The sequence below is a fragment of the Echiichthys vipera genome, assembly GCF_963691815.1.
Source record: "Echiichthys vipera genome assembly, chromosome: 3".
Lineage (NCBI taxonomy): Eukaryota > Metazoa > Chordata > Actinopteri > Perciformes > Trachinidae > Echiichthys > Echiichthys vipera.
Genome location: NC_139828.1, coordinates 17369012 through 17389871, shown reverse-complemented (window position 1 = coordinate 17389871; position 20860 = coordinate 17369012). Strand labels below are relative to the sequence as shown.

Here is a 20860-nt window from a genome sequence, read left to right as displayed (position 1 = left end):
AGGGCTTTAACCTTGAGCTTTCAGGAGCAAACAAAAGAGTTTCTAACCACATATACACCACGCTTCAGATTTGCTATGCTCTCCAACGTGTCCCATGAACAGGTCCTTACCAAATACTACGAAAAGTAATACACAGAAATTTGTACGAAAAAACACACTGACGGACTCGAAAGTCAAAATACAATAAACTGGAAGTGCAACAATGCACAAAAAACAATGTTTCATGAACGATTTTAGTCAACAAATGTGATGGTTAGGGTTAGGCATGAAAACACTTGGTTAGGATCAAAAAGAAAACGGTAATGAACCGGTAACAGACCGGAAAATCGATGCGTGCAACAACACACAGAAAACAATTATTTTAGCCAACAAAAGGTGACACTTAGGGTTAGGCATGAACAACCAAGCCCCAACCACAGCGATTTCCTAGTTGATCCAATTAGGAATTGCCAAAAATTGCAGTTTGCAGGGTGGCCACTAGCTGCAGGTTTCATAATAGAGCCATTTCTCATTGACCTCCATGTTAAACAGGCCGTTTCTCACAGCATAATTAAAGCCATTTAAAGTCTGGCACAAAAAAAACATTCTAGTCTGTATGTTTAGGTGATATCTCCATGACAACACTGAGGAGGGTGGAATTTTTTGGTACCAAGCTAGTTTTTATTTTATTGGATGTTAAAGGTTATGAATAATTAGGGATGCAGCCTCTTGAGTGACAGCTAGTCACTGACCCTCACTTCGCCTTGGAGTTATAAGTCAGCCAGATGGACCTATCTCCTTCCCCCAACGTCACATCAGTGCCTTTTTTTGGTAAAAGGAAATGAGGTGGAGTCAAAGTCTGATGAGATGGCGACTCTCGTAAGTCAGTACGATTGGATCAAGTTGAGAAAACCGACCTCGACGGAGACGCTATGTCAATTTTTTTTAATACAGTCCATGTGAAAAACGCTTGGTTAGGTTTAGAAAAAAGGCTGTGGATTGGTTTAGTAGGGACAGGAATTGAACCCCTGCGCATTACTTTTCATTGTTATATGTAAGAAAACTGCATGAGAACAGCCTGTCTCTCTCACACGTACATACTCTTCTAAAGGTGAGCCCACATATTTAGGGTCAGCCAGAAGCTGCCAGTGTAAAGTATCTACCCACACACTGGCTGATCATCAGTATGGGTGCTTTACTTATATGTCTTCTCAGCCTCATCTCTCACTGATATAAGGAGAAGAATGAGCCCTCTGCACCCAGGCAGGGAAACTGCTCACAAACTGTACATGCAAATACAGTACACCTGGCATTCAACCCCCGCTGATCAATCACCCTGCCTGCTCCCTTCTCTCTCTCTCTCACTCTGCTGTCTCCATTTGACCTCTGCCACTAAGCCTAATTTCACGCCCCTATGACCCTCGACACAAACACGTTTTCCATTTATCCCTTGCCCTCCTCCATGCTGTCACCTGCACTCCATTTCACATGAGACCTTGCTGTTTAAATTCACCTTGCTCTCAACCTCTGTGAACCTGTCATGCTTTCCATCAGACCTGAAACCATCATAGGGCCTCTAATAGACAGCGTCCCATGCATTTCCATTTATTTACCAGCTGCCAGGCAAAACTGAGGTCATGAGAATGACCTATGCCGCCTGCTGACAGTGTCATCTAGTGTGTATTATTCTACCTTGTAGCTATTGGATTAATGTGTCGAGGAACACCAGGCAAACAAATGCCTCATAATAATGTGGCTGCTGGAAAATCTAGTGAGAAAGGCTGTAACCTGCAGTCCAAATAAAATCTGTTCAATCGCTCCAACAATCAGTGTGTGTCCAATATAGCCAGATGAAGCGTCCTTCAGCGAGACTTTGACCCCTTAACTGCTCACTCATTGTTATTCACTCTGCATGAAACCATCTGATTCTGTGCTCCTGAAATGCTAATGTAACTTCTCTAAGCAGTAATAATGTGATACATTATTGATCGCCTTAGGGACCCCCCACCCTCACCACCACCATCTTCCAGTAGGGTTAAGGCACACTGTTCTGTAGATTTATAAAGATTTATTAACTTTCTTTGGGTCAGTTCAGCAGGTAAGATAGGTCGTGAACCTTGTGTACCCTGTTGAAATATGTCTCTCTAACCCTCTAGATTAATCCACCATGACAAACGCTGATTAATAAAATCCTGGACTGATCTAAAATACATGTTTTGGTAAAACTCACCTTGACACTGGGTATCCTTCATGGCTGATTCAAAGCCAGACGAGCAGGTGCAGGCCCCTACGGGAACCATCCACTCGCCGTCTCCGTTGCAATAAAGCTTCAATGGCACAGACACCTCCAGGGCATTGGGGACACAAGTTCCTGGCGCAATGACCAAGGAGGTTGCCTCAGCCCCGGTTGCTGTCTCTGGGAAAACAGCAAAGTTGGCGATGGTGGTGGAGCATTTCTTGTAAAAGACCCTCACTGAGATGAGTGACATGCAAGCACCAAGGTCTTGGAAGGCCAAGTAGAACCCGGCTTTGGACAGTGGCCCGAAACTTCGGACTTTTGTGTTTACCCGCCCAGACTCAAGCATGGAGAAGCTCTCATCTGGGGCAATAGTGTCCACCTTCACATAAGGGTTCTCCATCCAGAAAGGGCTGGTGGCTGTGGCCGAGTCTGAGTCTGATTCATAGTAGAAGAGGTTGAAGGTCTCTTTGCAGGAACCTGGGATGTTGGGAATGCTGTTGCAATCACGCACTGTGAATTTCATCTCCACATAAACACGCAGCACATCCTTCCGCGGGATGAAGTCACTGCGTAGCCAGTTATTCTGGTTGACCTCCCGTACGTTGCAGACTTGGTACGTCCTGATGGGGTTCATGGCATCATCGTAGCCACTAACCTCTTCCCACTGGAAAGAGAGTAGAAGAGAAAATAAAGGTCAGAGTCTGTTAATGCATATTGATATCTTTGATATTCAGACAGTTTGATAAACACGAAGACATTGTGTCTCTGTTTATGGGCTGCACATTTACCCATATCCGTACACCTTGTATTAAAACTTTAAGAGCAATATTCAGTCACGTTACATGAAAAAAAAAAAAAAAAAGAATGAAAGAAACAGGGCAAGGTTAATTTCTCTCATCTTCAACCGCTTATCCCGGGGTCGGGGTCGCGGGGGTGCTGGAGCCAATCTCAGCTGACATCGGGCGTGAGGCGGGGTACACCCTGAACAGGATGCCAGTCTATCTTTTTCTATTTTTATTTTTTGCTTTTTGGTCATTTTTTAATTACACTCCCTTGCCTTTGCCATGTTATGCTTTCATCTTTGGTTAATGTAGCGAAAAGCCAGGGACAAGGACTGCAAATTCATCTCAATTACAGCACCCTGTCACCTCCTTGCCACAGAGCCACCACAGCATGTTTACCTCATATCTGTTTGGAAGTAGCAGCCACATTGCTTCACAACCAATTACGCTGCAATTACAGAGCAATGATAGCAACGTCCTCTAATGAAGACGCCGGTTAACCTTCATGATTCTGCTTTTTTTTACTCCTCTAAATCTTTCACTGCTACTACAGTGCCCAGGGGGTGAATAACTTAGTATAAAACGGGATTAAATTATCTAAACTTTGATTACCAGCATCATTAAATGAGCACAAGCAAACTAGTCTGTAAAAGCTTAGCTGTGAGACACTGTAATCTAATGCATTATTTAATCTTGAATGAGGACACCACAATTAAATCCTTTCACTTCAAATAGCAATTCCTTTGTGTATAATATATGTTTGAACGTGTGTACACAGGAAACTGCTCCCCTTTCCTATCAGACAAACAGTGCATTTATTTTGAAGATAAACCAAGGCCAAGTTTATTTGCATAGCACCTTTCAAATAAGTATTTTGCATAAGGCATGGCAATGCATTAAATCATTCAAAAGACAATGAGGAAAATAATAGAACAAAATACAACTAGACAAAAGGATAAAAGCTATTGTGCAATTTCAGCTAAACATATGTATTACTTTACATGGCTGTCGTACTTGCTACCTAAATCTATGAAATTGAACCTGCAATCTTCTAATTACAGGATGGTCTTTCACATCACTCAGCATGCCTGCTACCGTAAAAGACAAAAATAATTAAGTCTTAAATGTCAGGACATGGTAACAAATTAAATGGCATTCTCTGTACCAAAGTTTGCCATGGAATGTTTGACTCTCTGGAAATTCGATCATAAATGCACCAATTTCTTCTCAAGAGCCAGTTGTTTCCACCTGAGGTCTTGGGCGTCTTAATTGAGGCTGTCATATGGATGTGGTGGAGACAAGGCTATTCATCCAAGACCCTGGAGGCCATGAGAGGAAAGAAGGAGAATGGGCGTGGACCAGCCTTGGCATTAAAACAACAGCCCGGCGAGAGCGAGAGCCAAGGAGGAAGGGACCGGGGGGAATCGATAATCACTGGCCAGGTCAATGGGATGGCTAAAAGCATGAAGTGTCAATGGGTATTTAGTTTAGCGTAATAAATCACCAACTGCAAAAGAGCGATACAGCCAGGTGTTTGTGGGTGTGTGTATGTGTGTGTCTGTGTGTATGAGGTTGTGCGTGTTTGTTTAAATGTGGTTGTGTGGGTCTGTCTGTATGTACATGCTTCTGTGTTTGAGTACGTATGTGTTAGTGTGCATCTGTTTGTGTATGTGTGTGTTTAAAGAGAGATCATCCCCCTGAGACACGCACCAGTGGTCAAACAGTGCCTGCTTACTGAGCCTGAATGAATTAAGTAGGTCATGTGAAAAAGGGTCAAGTTTCTTGGCATCGATTTCCAACAAGATGAATCGTTAAGCGAGATTTGCGATCCACTCCATTTTCTCTGTCCTTTGCAATCTAAGCTTTAAATTTTACTTTCAGGTGACAATGAACAATGCGTCAGTGATGCGCTGTTACTCTCCTTGAAGGCCCGCTGGGAAAAACATATTTTGCAATATTCTGGGCAAAACTATGTGTCTTTGGAGCAAACTGCGGATATGAAACCACAAAACCTGAATAGAGAAAGGAGAAGCAAGTTGTGCGGCAGGCGTTTTAACATGTTTTTCTAAACTCTTTTTTATTCATCAACCTTAGATGAATTCAAGGTGAACATTAACTCTTAGCAACTTAGATAAACTGGTATTATTAGCTTTAGGCATTAACTGAAATGCTGTAGCCCCAACAAGCTTTTGTTTTTCTGTTTGTTGTTGTATGTATGAATAAGCTCTCTGAAGACATTTTAGCTTGTTCATAACATGTTTTAGCATGCTGTGGGTCTGCAAAGACACAGTGATAGTGTAACAATAGTTATTATCTCCACAAGCCAACTAACTCGGTATACTGTTATCAGTGTATGGTTATGGAAGTCTTGGTGGAAATCCCCTTTTGTGACCCATCTGTTTTGGAAGATAAATTATACGATATATAGACAAACACACACACACACTCACGCACGCACACACAGACACACACACACACACACACACACACACACACACACACGATGCAGATGATAGAGACAGAGGTAAAAGACTATGAAAGAATACATGTATGCACATGCATATACATCCTGTGGTATGTGAATGCAATCAATAATAGAATGCACTCTTACAGACACACAATCACAAATGGCCTTCACACCTATTTTTTACACCAAGAGTTGTGGCATTAATAGTAGCACTTCTATGCCAGTTGTCTCTGTATTCACTGTCATAAATATACACAGTTTATGTTTCCTCTGTGTTTCTATGTCTGATGCTTTATGCATTGTGCAACACTTTCAAGAGATGCTGTGACTCAGGCTTGACTGGACAGCATCCCTAGGAGAGTATTTGACTGAGAGTGGGTCTTTTTCTAAGTTTTTTTTTTTTTAGAAATTGATTTTTTTTCCCCTTATATGCCCTCTCTCTGATGAACATGTCTGCGTATTTTACTTAATCTCAGTCACATTGCTCTGCAACTGCAATCCCCTCCCATTACACTCTCTGTATTTTTTGTTTTTATTATTTGTCCTCTCCTCCACTGTGTCAGCTCCTCTTAAACACTCATCACCCCTCACAAAAAGAGGCAGTGATCGAGACAGAAACAAGACAACAGGGAGGGTAGCTTTCTTTGTGTAAGAGAAAAATAAAAGGAGGGAAAACAGTCATGGAAAGATATCTCAGGGACAACCGCCCTATGTTGCACATTCTGCTACAAAACAAAAAAAGGCACGGGAGAAACTCATCTCCAGTCTTTCGGTTGGTAATCTGTGAAATCTGGAGTGCCAGAGGCTCTCCACTGTATTTATATCTATTGAAAAGGAGCATCTGTTGCGTGTTTGCTTCGAAAAGAAACAGGGAGGCGTTTGCCATGCATGGGACCGTTGGGAGCGTTGCGGCTGCATTGTAGCTCAATGAGAAGGAGGGGGGCAGAGAGAGGCAAAGGAAGATGGACGGATGGGAAGGAGGGCACAGAGGCTGTGAGGGCGTTTGTCCTACTGATTGTTGCAGCTGAGGTGGCTAGTGTGGTTGGCTTCATCAGTGCTTAGTTACTTGGAAGTAAACCGAGCGGAGAAAAAGGAGGTTGGGCAACTTTGGACAGCTTGGGTGGAATCTTTCTGCAAGCGCGTTGAGGAAAAAAACAAATATAAAAATGGGGGCCCAGCTTTCAAAACACAAGGGCCAAGTCAGAGGGCCACACAAAAGCAAGGGGAGGAGTGCTGGGGGTCTTTGAAGTATAGCTGAGGAGGGGTCAAGAATCTTTTTTGGTCCTCTTTGGGCCATTGTGAAGACCACATGGGAAAGCAATATGGGGCTGTCACTGACACTTTGTGTGAGGTAGATTTGGATGCTGGGGCATGCACTGGGTCAACAGTAAGAAATATTTCAGTGTCTAAAAGGTTAGTTTATGAGGAGGAAGCTCACATGCTTAAGGTGCACTATAGGGCAAGGGATAGTGAGCATCTGTCACTGGGCGGGTCTGTGAAATCGGATTGTAGTGTATCTTTTTCTGCTCGCTAAAAAGCACATCGTGTCAAATCTTAACACATATTCTTTGGAGTGATTTGCAGATGGAGGTGTCCAGGACTGGCATGTAGACAGTGAACGTAGAGACACACTTGCACACACACACACACACACACACACACACACACACACACACACACACACACACACACACACACACACACACACACACACACACACAAACACACACACACACACAAACATATATGTGAATTTAAATGACAAATAAAAGCGACTATGTTACTCACTCTTCTCTTCCACCATCTGCGTCTCCATTAAATAAATCAGTCGTACTCAACATGAACACACAAAAGGCAAACAAACGAACACACTGCACAGTAAACTCACCCCAGTCTCAGGGTGTGCGGTCCACGCTAACTCCGTCGTTGCCCACTTTGTGTCCATCAGCGTCTCTGTGAACGGCAGCAGAAAAAAAAACAGTCGGGTCAGACAAAGAGGAAGAGGGTGACAGAGGAGATCAATAGAACTTTTAGCCTTTTTTACGGCAATGTCATAAAACTTGTAAAATTAACCGTGGAAGAGATAAGAGGCTTTGACCGAAGTTGTTCTCAGATAATCTGGGAGAATAACTGAATGACAGAAAGCACGGTCTTAGAGCGATATTAGATTCAATTAGACAAAGAAGTACTAATGTCTGTGTGTGACAGGAAGACCAAGAGACAGTAGGGGAGCGGTAGGGGGGCTAGGTGGGTGATCTGTGAGTTATTGTTTGACATTTTACTGCAGCTCCTTGTCTGGCTAATTAGTCTCAATTAGACATTTGCTTTAAACAGGGGAAAGGAAACAACAGCAAGTCTCCCTGAGAAACAGTTCCGCTTCCCACAGGGCACTACAACACACAGACACACACTTGATAACACCCACACACATATAGCGACTAACAGGTTGTAAAACTCCACAAGATATATAGCCGAACAGAAGGCTTTTTTCTTGGGGGGGGGTTAAAGTTAGGTGTCACAAAAGGGGCTCTTGAGCGGAACTGAGGTCAAGATCTTTCAATTGGATTCACTTTGTGTCAATACTTGAAAACATGCACACTTTTTTACTTTCACGCCTGTCTCTTGGCACACAGAGGAACACACACACACCCCATGTACACAATACACACAAATGCACAAAATGGTGGCCAGGGATCATTCCCATTAAACCCTTTTCTCCTTTTTGCTTTCCACTCCCTTGTTTCTACTGGCAAAGATGCCGGCTTTGTGAGAGCAGGGAAGGAACACTATAAATGTTGAGTCTTTTACTACCTGGCGCTTAAGGCGCAGCATACAGCCACTGTTATTATCTCAACCGCCATGCTGTTCTACAAGATAGTAAAAGATGATGAAACGGCACTGCCGGAAAGACAGCTCGAACTGTCCCTGGTCATGGAGGGCAGCGCAAGATGTTCCATTTTTCCTGCCACAATTTCAGGGGGCTAAAGCTGATGAAGTCTCTCAGCCCGCTTTGCTACTCTGCCACCATATCTAAGGATTTCTCTGCCTCTGTCTCCCTCTTTCTTCTTTGATTTTTTTTCCCGCCTCCAAGTGAGCTGATGGGAAATGGGCCTTGGGAGCAAAATAAAAGAGTAAACCTCAGGAATTCACCACCCCTTCCCCGGATACCTGCCGCCACCGCCTCTGCTGCATTCAGGAGCATCAGCACTGACAAACGCAACACCCTCGAAGTCTGAGACCCCTTGCAAATTATGTCTAGAGATGTTGATACGCCACGCTCCTATAGCTGGGTTCCCATTGAATTCCAGCCTCCACATGCTTTGAGTGTCAGTTTCTCCAAAATATGTACTGAATATGCTTATTACACCTGTGAGAAAACATGACTACCAAGAGAGTTCCTGCCAAAGGGAAATATCTTCCAGTGCAAAAAAACACACATACAATCAGATTTAAAATGTAGTTTTGGCTTGTTGCCCTCAGGCGAAATGGTCTGGATGCTTCACTGTGAGCCAGTTCACACGCAGCAAGAACTGTCTCTGTCAGAGTGGCTCCAGGAGCTGAAGTGAATATCATGTACTTGCACTAATGCTGAGTCGAATCGAGCTTGCGACTTTTTTTTTCGCAAACAATCCTCGGCTGTCGGTCTCTGTTTTTTCTCGCTGTGCAGATAGTGGATATACTTTCAAACAATACATGAATCAGTCTGCTTGCCAGATGCGATGTGCCACATTTGTCTCTTGAGCAAATAAGTAACTAGTGTTTTCATCTCAGAAACTGTGTCAGTGCATATTAGCTGCGGGACTTCCCCTGATTCATACCATGGCAATGTGTGATTTGGGAACTGTAATCGACTGCTACGCAGGTAAGCTGTCATGGTGGAAATTATACACCTCCACCGCTTGGTGTTTATTATTATGACCGGGCCGTATGTAGGGTGTGTTGGCTTGTCATTAGAACTGACCTTGCTGAAAATGACAACACGCTGAAGCACAATGACAGACGGGGAGGAGAGTCAAAGAGGGGAGACGGAGACAAGAGAGAAAGAATGAGAGCCGCTGAGCATAAAGAGAGATATGCAAAAACACTAGCATACACACACACACACACACACACACACACACACACACACACACACACATATGTGCAGTCTGACTCAGTGGTTTAGACAGTGGATCATTCGGGAGTGCATGTGCAGCAGTAACCCTTAGCTTCTCGATGCATCTGCATTGTTTAACCTTGCTGGGTAGGTATGAATGTGTGTATGATGCATGTCTATGTGTTTGTGTGTGTGTATGTGTGTGTGTGTGTGTGCGTGTGTGTATATGTGTGTGTGTGTATATGTGTGTGTGTGTGTTTGTGTGCTTGTATTTGGTGCAAAGCTCTGTATTGTGCCCAAAGTGGAGCACAAATCCGGAGTCAATGGGCCAGAGCAAAAGCACTGAATGACCCCAACCTATCCCGGCCGCTCCCTTTCTGCCAGTGTGTATGTGTGCATGTTGGTGGCTGTTATGCTCATTTGTCTCTGCACACCGTGTGTGAATACCACATCAGGCAATAGAAGCACACTGCAATATTCATGATGCTGCAGTAAATCCAGACACCTGCACAGTCACAGAAAACTCCCCTTTAGCACACACACACACACACACACACACACACACACACACACACTAAAGTGAACAAATAAAACCAGAAAATAAAGTGCTAAATGCCGAAACTCAAAGCAATCATTTGTGCACCAAACTGCCAAACCTGAGCTATAAGGATGAGACAGAGGCAGAGTAAGACAGAGAGAAAGGTGTTTTTAAAAAAAAAAAAAATAATAAAACCTCTGAAAGCTTCTAAGGCCATGCTGGCAGCTTGCCTAATGGGCCCGGTTGAGAAAGAGAAAAAAGAAAAATGGACAGTAAGAAAACCAGAAGGACGAGTTGAGGGAGTAACAGCCATTGTGTGACTATAAGATCCTCCCCTGTGCACAGACAGCACTGTTGTTTGCCTTTAAGCTCTATATGTTTCACTCCAGCCTTTAATTTCCATCCTGGAAATGTAAAGAGAAAGAAGAGAAAGAGAGTAAATCAGGGAAATGAACATGCAATTTTGCACACACGGGGAGTGAGATCAAAGCATGCAGATTTTGGACGTGACGCTCGATCAGGATACACAGATGCACAAGGCTGTTTAATCAATCTTCTTTACACGCACTCTCACTTTCTCCTCATTTATTTTCAATCTCTATCTCATCATCCCTGTGAAACTATGGGTCTAATTCCCCCATCACACTTTCTCAGTCTCTGCATCTATCCCTGACTTTCACTAACTACTTTCTCTTTCTTCCCCTCCACTCAGAAGTGTTAGGTTTCATCTCTTTTCATTCGTCTTTTTCCTCTTCATCTTCCCTCCTCTGCTTGCCGATCTCTATATATGTGCTTGTGTTTTCACGCTGGGCTGTGATGGATGTGACGTGCGGCATACAGGGGAATGGTTTTCTACCTCCTACTGCTTACGAAGACTTTTCAATTAGAGAGTCACTGTTTGAGTAACCCGAGGATTGTGTTATTTATGATCAAGGTCAAATGCACCTGGGTTACAACCATGGGGGGAAAATGGCAGAATTTAGGTTTTTTTCTGCATGTGAACTCTGATTGTGTGAGAAAAACTGCAGAAATACAATCAGGCTTGGAGAGATCATATGAAGGCAAATACAAGGGTACGAGCACACAAACACACACACAAACACGCACACATACACGCGTGCATGCATACACGCAAAACCAACCTCTAAACTCTAATCCCGTAATGACAGGGCAGGCCTAATAACAGGGAAGGACGCTAAAGCATTCGTCCCTATGGCCACATCCAACACACACACTCACATGCACACAAACACACAGAGCACCCACAGTTACAAGCCTCTTAAAATATTTCTTTGTTCAAACAAGCACACTTCTTAAAAGAAGGGGGAAAAAAGACTGAAAGAGGAAAGGGGAAGAAAGGCTATTATTGAGAGAGAGGAATGTGTAGTCGTTTCCCAGGGCTAAGTCCCCAAGTCCCAAGAAGCAGACAGGTGAGGGGATTTAACTTGTATCTTGCTGCGACTACTTTGAGCTTTTTGAGCATGCTCGTCTTTGTTAGAGTGATCCTGTCAGACTATAAATGGAAGATAAATGAACCAAACACTGAGGGAGCTAAGGGATATGTCTCCATAACCTTGGAGATATGAGTGTTACAGCGCCGCAGAGCAATGTCTGAGATGTTAACGAAATAGCTGACTCAGTAGCTTCTTCCTAGCTTGATTTTTTCCTGCACAAAACAAAAATGTCTTCTTCTCATGCTAGCGCTAACTACTGTATTAATGAAACATGATGACAGCATGATTTTGTTTTCAGAAAAACACACACACACACACACACACACGACTTCTTCCCCCCATGACTCCTTCCCCGAAATCCTTCCCTTCAGGCTTCTCCACTAGTTAATTATCTGCTCCCCACCTCTACTCCGACTTGCTTTTGTTGTATTCTCCTACAGTCAAACAGACCAAGCACATGGCAACCTGGCATGGGGTAGCCACTCCATTAAAATACTATGTCGTCTGGTTGCCAAACACTTGAGCCTCTGTTTAGCCACAGAAACACTGAAATGTGTCAACACTGAGAGTGAGGACCCCACGCTCAACTTATTAGCGCTATTAGCCTGATTGCTTTCTGTGCTATCTTTGTTGGCTCATCTTTTGTAATCCAATGTGAAGCAGAGGCAGAGAAAGAGGAAGAGAGACACAAAAAAAGAGAGCCTGAGGAGAGATGCTATTCAAATTCAAATTGTCCAAGCAGCCTTTTTGCCTTTGTGCGGGGCCAGAGTGCGATGATTAGGAGAAGTCCCCTCTATTTTATGGTGAGAGCTCCCCTTTAGCATCCACGCACCCACACACACACACACACACACACACACACACACACACACATACACACACACACACACACATACACACACACACACAGGCACAGTCACGGTAATTGGTTGCTGTGACATGGGCAGGCCAAGGAGGTGATTCCTCTGTGGAATTCCTGAACGAACTCGCCTCCCATGACAAACCCCCTCCCATTCAGCCCACACACACACACACACACACACACACACACACACACACACACACACACACACACACTTAGACTCACACATCCTTCACCCTGCTACCACTCACTGTCACTCATCCCACAATGGCTGTCACACAAGAGGTTTGTACCGTGTACGTAAAAGGGTTACGCCGCCGATGCCTCAGAAATAAGCTCTCTTTCCACCTTTCTCTCTCTCTGTCTCTCTTCTTATCTGTTATTTTCTTTTATCTCCCTCTCACTCATACTAACTCTCGCATCATTTCTCCCCATAATGAATGCAAGACTTTGCCCGCTCTATTTTTTGCTGGGCCCCTGCCCCTCAATTATTTCCCCCTCATCAAAAGATACCTTGGGGCTGAATACCATTTGGGTTGTAACATCATGCCATTTTTTTGTCTGTCTTCTTTGCCCAAAGTGTCTGCAGAGGCAATTTCTGACAAGCAGGTCTTACCCAATGACTCTGGTAATAAATAAACAAACACAAGGATGTTCTTTTCTTTCAGAGGCTTTGAAGGGGCAGTACAGAGCAGTTGAGACGAAAAAAGCAGAGCTTTGATCGCAGCAAGGAGGACATTGTGAGCTAGTGCAGCTGCTTTTTGAAATTACATATATGTGTGTGTGAACATGTGTGTAAGTGTGTGTGTTTGTGTGTGTGTGTGTGTGTGTGTGTGTGTCTGCTGCAACCGAGGAGTGTATTGCTTTTTTTTTGTCAAGGGCTCATGAAGTCTAGTCTAGTTCCTGTGCTGCTGATGGACTGGGCCTCTTTGTCTTTAGCCCCTCCTTTTTTTCTTTCTCTCACTCATTCCCCGTCTTTCTCTCATCTGTCTCATTCCCCCACCCTATCCCCTTCTCTCACTAACTCTCCTAATTACAAAGCACAGAGGATCTGACGAACAGGTAGCCCTAAGGGCAGCTGTCTGCAGAACCAGGTGTGCCACTGTGTGTGTGTGTCAACACATGTACGTCAGTATGTGTATGTTTGAATAACTGCATATACATGTGCATGTTCAGTCTTAAGAAGCTGGCGTCTTGCTATGATGAGTATGAGTGATCGTGCCTGTTTGAGTCATCAGCGTATGTGTAAATTTAAGTGGTTGAAACTGGAGCTTCTGCTTTGTTTACTGTAATGTCACTTTGGCTTTTAACTTTGTACCTCTCAGGATTAGTCACTCTCATGTTGATCATTTGGAATTTTAGCTTATTCCTCTATTTCACTCAATGTCAGTCAATATAGGGAACTACCGGTACTTTTTCTCCCTGACTTTAAAGGGGACATATAATGTTCATTCCCTAGTTATATTTTGTGTTGCTTCAAGAATATGTTTAAATGCGTTAATGTAAAAAGAAAACACATTATTTTTCTCATAATGTCTTTCTGACCATACATGTATTCAGCTTCTATCTGAAAGGTTTTAGCGCCTGTCTCTTTAAGCTCCCCTCAGTAAAAAGCCTAGACCTCTGTTTCTCCGATTGGTCAGTGTTTCAGGGTCTTCTGCTTCTGCATCTGCACTGTGTGCATTTCTCTTGGGATTGAGCATTTAATACTCGTTAAGTATATATATGGAATGTCCACCTGAGTCATACTTTATTTTGTGTATGTATATGCTCGCGTGTGAATGTGCCCATTCTCTCCCTTCTATTCCCCAACTTCCTAGTTAACCACCCAACCCCACACCCTGCCCGAGACCCAGCATTCACAGCTGTCTGCATTGTCCCATGGGTTCATTGAATGGCTCTGTGTTCAGATGCTATTGAATAAATCACAGCCCCTTCATCAACAGTAGTGACAATGTAACACGTGCACACAAACACATTCACGGTGAGCCATTGGCACCATTTTATTGGCTACTTGCTCTCTGACACATGCACATTAGGTTTCCTTTAAAAAACATCCTATTCTAGAATTTTTCAATGGGAATCTTCCATAGTGTGAGTGTCTGCATGTCGTCAAGAGTGCCATCTTTGCTCCATTTTGTGCACCTCAATCTAACCAGCTTTTTTTGTTGATGTTTGTTGCTTTTAAATGAAAGATCCAATGTTATAACAGCACAGCAAAGCCCATTGCCCAAGACCTGCAGTTTCTACTTACAGTTGACTGACTGATGCTTTCTGCTAAATACTTGAGCTAGCTTTGAACCGGCAGCCTTTTAGTCACTGCTTCATTCCCCTACACTTAACATTTTGCTCTCAGAAAGGATTGTGAAAGCTTTTGTTCACCATCCATAACATTCCCCCGTCTTTGTGTCTCTCTCTGCCCCTGTACTTAACGTGTACATAGTTATCTTCACCTGTGTGCTACTTCCACAAAACTGCTGATACAGAATATATACTATATACTTAATAACAGAGTTCTGAGCCTTTGTCTTGTTTTGTAGTTTTTTTTTTACATCTATGCCTCCCTACATGACGTTAAGTTTACAGAGTTTCATTCCCCATTGAAGTATTCCTCTATAGGAGTCATTCCATTCCCTGCTGGTTTATGACACTGAGATGTTTGGCCTTGTCATATGAAGTCTAATTAGCTTGAATTCACCACTCACTGGAAACCAATCCAGGGGCAACATAGTGGATGCTGATGTCATGTGACACTGAAATATAACTGCTACAATTACAGTAAATGGGGACATTACCACTGCAAAATACCATGAATTGAAAAAAGGTCCTGAAAGGAATCAGACTTGAGAAATAATCTACCAAGTATTACTTCATTGTAGCAATGATTTTATAAGGTTTGATGTCACATTTAATTCTTACATTTCATTTTGGAAAGGCGTGTTTCTAATTTGCAAATGATCATGTTAAGGGCATCAGGTCTGCCTGTGTTTAACCAGCATCAGGAAACGGGCGCAGAACCAGATTTTTGTCGGGACACGGGATGTTTACATCATCTAACATGGAAACTATTGCTTCAACCTTTACCATAAATTAAGGGATTCTTCATTCACAACCCTTCCTGGAAATTCTCCACACCCTGTTCTCTCTATGTTTTATAACATTTCATAACTCAGTCTGGCTTGAGATTTTTTTTTCCCTTCAATAAAATTCAACATCGAATGCTGACAGTAAACACTGTTCAAGCATAACACTCCAGCCATGAATTAGATTGCTGAATTCAAGCGCAGGGTGACTGCGTGAGGCGTCTAGCTGCCGTGATCTGACTTCCTGGCAGATGACTCAGACAACCGCATCTGAAAAATGCAAACAAGCAAGCGAGGAGCAGGCTCGTTTTTTTGCCCCGAGGATCTGCATATGGAAATACAGATCTCCTAGTCAAGTTTTGTGGGTATTTGCGAATGTGCATGTTTGTATTAGTCAGAGTAACAAAGGAATTAATTTGGCTGTCTATTCATGTGTATGTGTATGTGCTTGTGTATGATAGTGACCGTGTGTCACTACAGCTGTTAATTTCATTCCGTCTCATCTCCCACTCCCTGGGGTGGGGGTGTGAGGAGTGGGGGGCAGCAATAGCTGGAATACAATTCATTTTGAAAACACAATATAGTGTAACTGAAAACTCAGCAAGCTCTGATTTAATTACTAGTCTGCCACGCAGATGAAAGGCAAACAAATACATCACAAACATATACATGAAGAAGCGTAGCTGCATATTTCAAACTTCTATAAAAAGACTTCTTTGACACATACCAAGACAACAAGCAGGCAACACGCCTCCTAACATCAGCTCCGCCATTACCTTGCTTTCAAGAACACCTATTTATAACATATACTGCAAAAAAAAATGCACTCTGTCATGTGTGTGTCAGGCAACACTTTCATTTGTGGGAGTTCAAAGCCTTGCTCAAGGGCACTACAGTAGAACAAAAAACTGAAATGATCTGTTATTAGTGTTTTGAGATTCAAGCTATGGACAAAAAAAAACATAGCTTGAATTTCCCAAAAAAAATCCTTTCTTTAATGATTAAAGGCTTATATTAAAGAAGCAATGCAACAAGAGTACAGCAACAACACAGCTAGTGTGACGACGGACTTATCTTTCACATATTCCACAACAGATACTTGTGTCTTTGTCCATCCATCTCATATTTCATGTACTTTGGAATTTCCTTAAAGCTTGTTGCTGATGTTCAACAATTGCCTCATTATATGTTCATCTACAAAGAGAGAGACATAAAAGAGGGGCGGTGGAGTAATTTAGATAAAGCAGCGCCAACATTCTTTGATTTGCTGCTTTGTCTGGCCAAACCTGCGGACTGCTCTCATGACTCCTCAGTGGATATGGCTAATGAACAAACGGCACGCCGTAGCTTGCAACCCTGATAAGAATCAGACACTGTTAAATATGAAGTGCCTCAAAGGTCAAACGAGAAGAGGGAAAGATGGATTATGATTTAATTAGTTGTGAAATAATCTTCATTCTTACTCAGCGGTCTCATTTAAATGTTAGAATCTAATTAAGCTGAATGAGGAGCAGGTATGAGAGGCAGGCATCCATGCATACACGAACAAATTTGTATTGACAAAATCAAGCCATCTATCTACGTGTCTTTCTTTCTGTCTTTATTCAAGGAAGGCAGCATCCCAACAATATGGTAGTCTGAGCACATGTGTCTGTCTGTGAGCAAAAGTTCTCCTGGCACCTCTGCCTCTCTAAGGGCGCACTCACACTTTCCTTCCGCACCGGGCCAAAACCGTTTTTTCAGCTAAAGCCTAGTGTGTTTGACCAGTGTGAGTGCACCCGCTCCGCGCATAACTGCGGTCAGCGGGCCGTGGACGTGAGAGAGGTGGGCTTTTGTAGAGCGTGTTTCCACATGTACGAGCACGAGCGTGCGCACGTGTACGAGCATGATGTCTACGGCGGTTCTGATGTCATTTATGTGCGCCTGTTCGGACATAGAAAATAGAAGGACGGACCATGGACATTTAACAACAACAACAATGGCGGCGAAAGGTTCACGTTGGTGTGATGCGGAGGTGGACTGTTTACTGCAGATTTGGTCGGATGAAAATATTCAAGACGCACAAAAACTCAGAGGTCTATGGAAAGATTTGTAAACAAAGCGACGCATCGCGATGACGTCAATCAATGCGTGTGACGTGTTGCGGCGTGATGACGTATGGACAGCGAGAAGCATTTGCGCGAGGCCCAGGCAGTGTGAGTACAAACGGGCCTGGGGCGCGGGGGGAGAGGGAGGGGGGAGTACCCTAAAGCCCGGGGCGCGGTGCGGAAGGACAGTGTGAGTGCGCCCTAAGGGATCTTGGGTATTAGTGGTGCAGGCTAACACTGTGACAGGTGAGTGTAGGGACTCGCAAACCCCAACAAAGTCACTTTTAGCATATCAAACCTTCCCTTATAGTTTAGCATCGTTGAACCCACACCCACCAGAGTCACTTTTCGACAGATTCTGTGTCCTTTTGTGAGAGCAAAAACTTTGTGGGCGAGTGGCCTTGTGGTTACCAGAGACCACGCTGGAAATAAAATATTACATGTTCAATAATTGATAATTAAAATGCCCTTGAGAGAGAGGATGGACCTCTATTCGCTCAGTGTTTGTACGACACTCTGAAGCACTAATATTAAAACGTTGGAATATCCACGCCCAATACAAAAAGCAATGGATGAGGATTGAACCATGTGAAAACAACAATAGTATATGTGCAAAGTTGCCTGTATTTTTAATGCATTACTTCCCAGCCTAACACTAACACAGCACAAAGGAAATAGGTTTATTTGTCGAGATAAGTAATGGGTAGGCAAGTGGAAAGAGAAAGAAAGAGAAAGGGAGATTGATCCCCAGCTTTGGGTGTGGCTGCTTGTCATAAAAAAAGCCATTCGGTGCACACTCATTTATACCAGCATTGCTTGTAAATCTCTGTAGATTTCAGCAAAAGCAGAGAGCGAAAGACAAAAAGGAGTTGTGGAAAAAACAGGGGGAGGAAAATGGGTGAAAGAGATGGAAGTGCAAAAGAAAGTAAGAGATTTTCAAAAAGACAAGGAGGGAGCGAATCAGAGAGAGAGGTGGGAATGAAAGGCAAGCAGGGCCAGTAAGGTAACAAAGAAGGGGTGAGGAGGGAGGAGAGAATACAGAGGAGGAAAAAAGGAGAGAAAGGAGAGGATGGAGAGCTGATACACGCTTTCTTGTATTCCCCATTGCCCCTGTGTTTTTGGCATGCTGACATGCAGCAGCCTTCAGAGACTGTGTGTCCGTGTGTGTGTGTGTGTGTGTGTGTGTGTGTGTGTGTGTGTGTGTGTGTAGTCGTCTACAATGTCCTGCGTCTGTTTCTGTGTCCGCCTAAAGTGTCTGTGTTTAACATGCAGTCTGATGGGAACTGTTTTTTGCTCATTGCCTTACTGCAGCCAAGGGAGACATCATCTACTTCACTGCTGTCCTCTTCTCCTCTCTAGTCCTCTCCTCTCCTCCACTGCCCCTGTGCCAACCAGGCCATCCATTCATAACAGCTCCATAGCTCTGGCGACATACTGTGTGGAAGATAACAGCACAGATTCCTGGACCAAACATACGCAAATGTGAAAGCGACAAATCGTCCTTGGGGAGTAATGTGTGAATTTCAATGGAAACGCTTCACTGGTGACGATAAAACTCACCTGTGAGTGTGTGCTTGGGTGGAAGCTGGTGATTATCTGAGTGGCACACACATACACACGCTTTTGTTCACTGGGGGGGGGGGGGGGGGGGGGGGGGGGTTGTGCTGCCTATGCAGTTGGATTGTGTGTGTGAGCAGTTACCTCACAGCTCTAATAGCAGGTTTCAAGCAATTCCGTGTGTCAGCAATGGCTGACTCAACAAACAGAGCTCAATCACATGGGAAAACAAACCCATACTGTACACTTACATAATGCTATAATACACTTTATGCAAAAACAATAATAACAGTAACGCACATACAAATAGAAAATGAGACATGTTATTAAGACTCACGCACGCACGCAAGCACACACACACACACACACACACACAGACACACACACAAATCCTGTTTGTTCACTGGGGGTATAGCCTAGAAAGAGCTAGAACCGGGCATTGAATAAAAGCCGTGGCTTTTTAAATGGCTGAGCACCACAAGAAAAGGGCTTAGTACCCAGCTTTGCCATTCTGTTTCAATAGGGACTCTCACACATGCTCCCCTCCCCACCCCTCTCTCTCTACTATTGTTTCTCTTAAAACAGTCTCTCCTAATACAGTCATCTGCCAACATACCAGATCACCTTACAATGCGCTTCCATTGCAGCATGTAATGATCTTGTTGAATCTAATTAAAGATGGCTACTTCCTGTTACACCCGGAACAGCTGCCTGTGCGTCTGCAGCGAATAGGCAAAGCCTTGCTGCGGTCCACATTTTCCGCATGCCAGTGGCTTCCAATTACTTTAAAACAGTTTAAAAAATACTGCAACTGAGCGAACCTCAAAGACCAAAAGTCTTTGAGGTCGGCTTGTTTCTTTTATGCTTCTCCTCGGAAACTTGCACAGACGGGATAAACAAAAAACAGGACCAAAATAGGAGCTGGGGACTACCCTATTAGTGATCAGTCCAGCTTGATGTGCCAAGAGCCGTCTTTTAGCTCACTTGAGCAACCTCTTATGATTTATGAAGATGTTGCAGGGCAATTATCAAGTCAATTATCACCATCAGTCATGTTAATTTCCCAGGTATGCCCTCATTTACCTGTAAAGAAGGAAAAAAATGCCAGATAGGGAATTTTAGCAGATGAGTAATTATACTCAACCCCTGCCATCATCACGTATACACATCATCGCACCCCCACTCGCCTGTCCTCTTTTTTTTTCTAAAGGAAGGATAAGGAGGACCAGGTGATGAGAAAAACCCTGCGGGCAGACCTGGGCTTCACACATCAGCTCGTTAAGTAGACAGAGGGCTTGTTACAGTTTACCTGCTTGCCCAGTCATTAGCCATTCAGGTCAAACACACAGAGAACAAAAGGGAGGTTAGGGCAGTTAAAGTCAGGAATGCAACCCGCCAGGTCGCAGGCTCTACAGGCCTGTGTGAGTGTGTGTGACGCTCTCACATGCACACACCCTTTCTGTTGCAACAACCATGCAAATCCTTATATACAAAGACTGCATAAAAGCGTTGATATCCCTTTTTTCTGTACCCTCAAATGCAAAGAAATTGGGGAGTGGTGCTTTATCTTAAACAAATATAATCAGAATGTAGCACGGGACATTGCAAACACAAACAGGAAGAGGAACAATGGCCCATATACACTCACACACCAGATGCTGTTTATATAAAACACTGGGCAAGGTAAAATGGAAAGGTTGTCTGGTTTTGTCCTTT

The 20860-nt window shown here is 43.6% G+C and overlaps 1 protein-coding gene across 10 annotated transcripts in view; it reads right to left on the bottom strand.

The window, feature by feature from the left end:
* ephb3b (eph receptor B3b) overlaps nt 1–20860 on the bottom strand; it is a 61927-nt gene that overhangs the window by 23738 nt on the left and 17329 nt on the right. For all 10 annotated transcript variants that reach the window (XR_014593840.1, XM_083940131.1, XM_083940130.1 and 7 more), the window contains exons 2-3: nt 7356–7420; nt 2210–2882 (exon numbers count right to left, since the gene is read on the bottom strand). Coding sequence is in view for 9 of the 10 variants with exons in the window: in XM_083940131.1 (XP_083796257.1) it covers nt 2210–2882; nt 7356–7420 (738 nt within the window). In the remaining variant the exon portion in view is untranslated. The remainder of the gene's footprint in view (nt 1–2209; nt 2883–7355; nt 7421–20860) is intronic.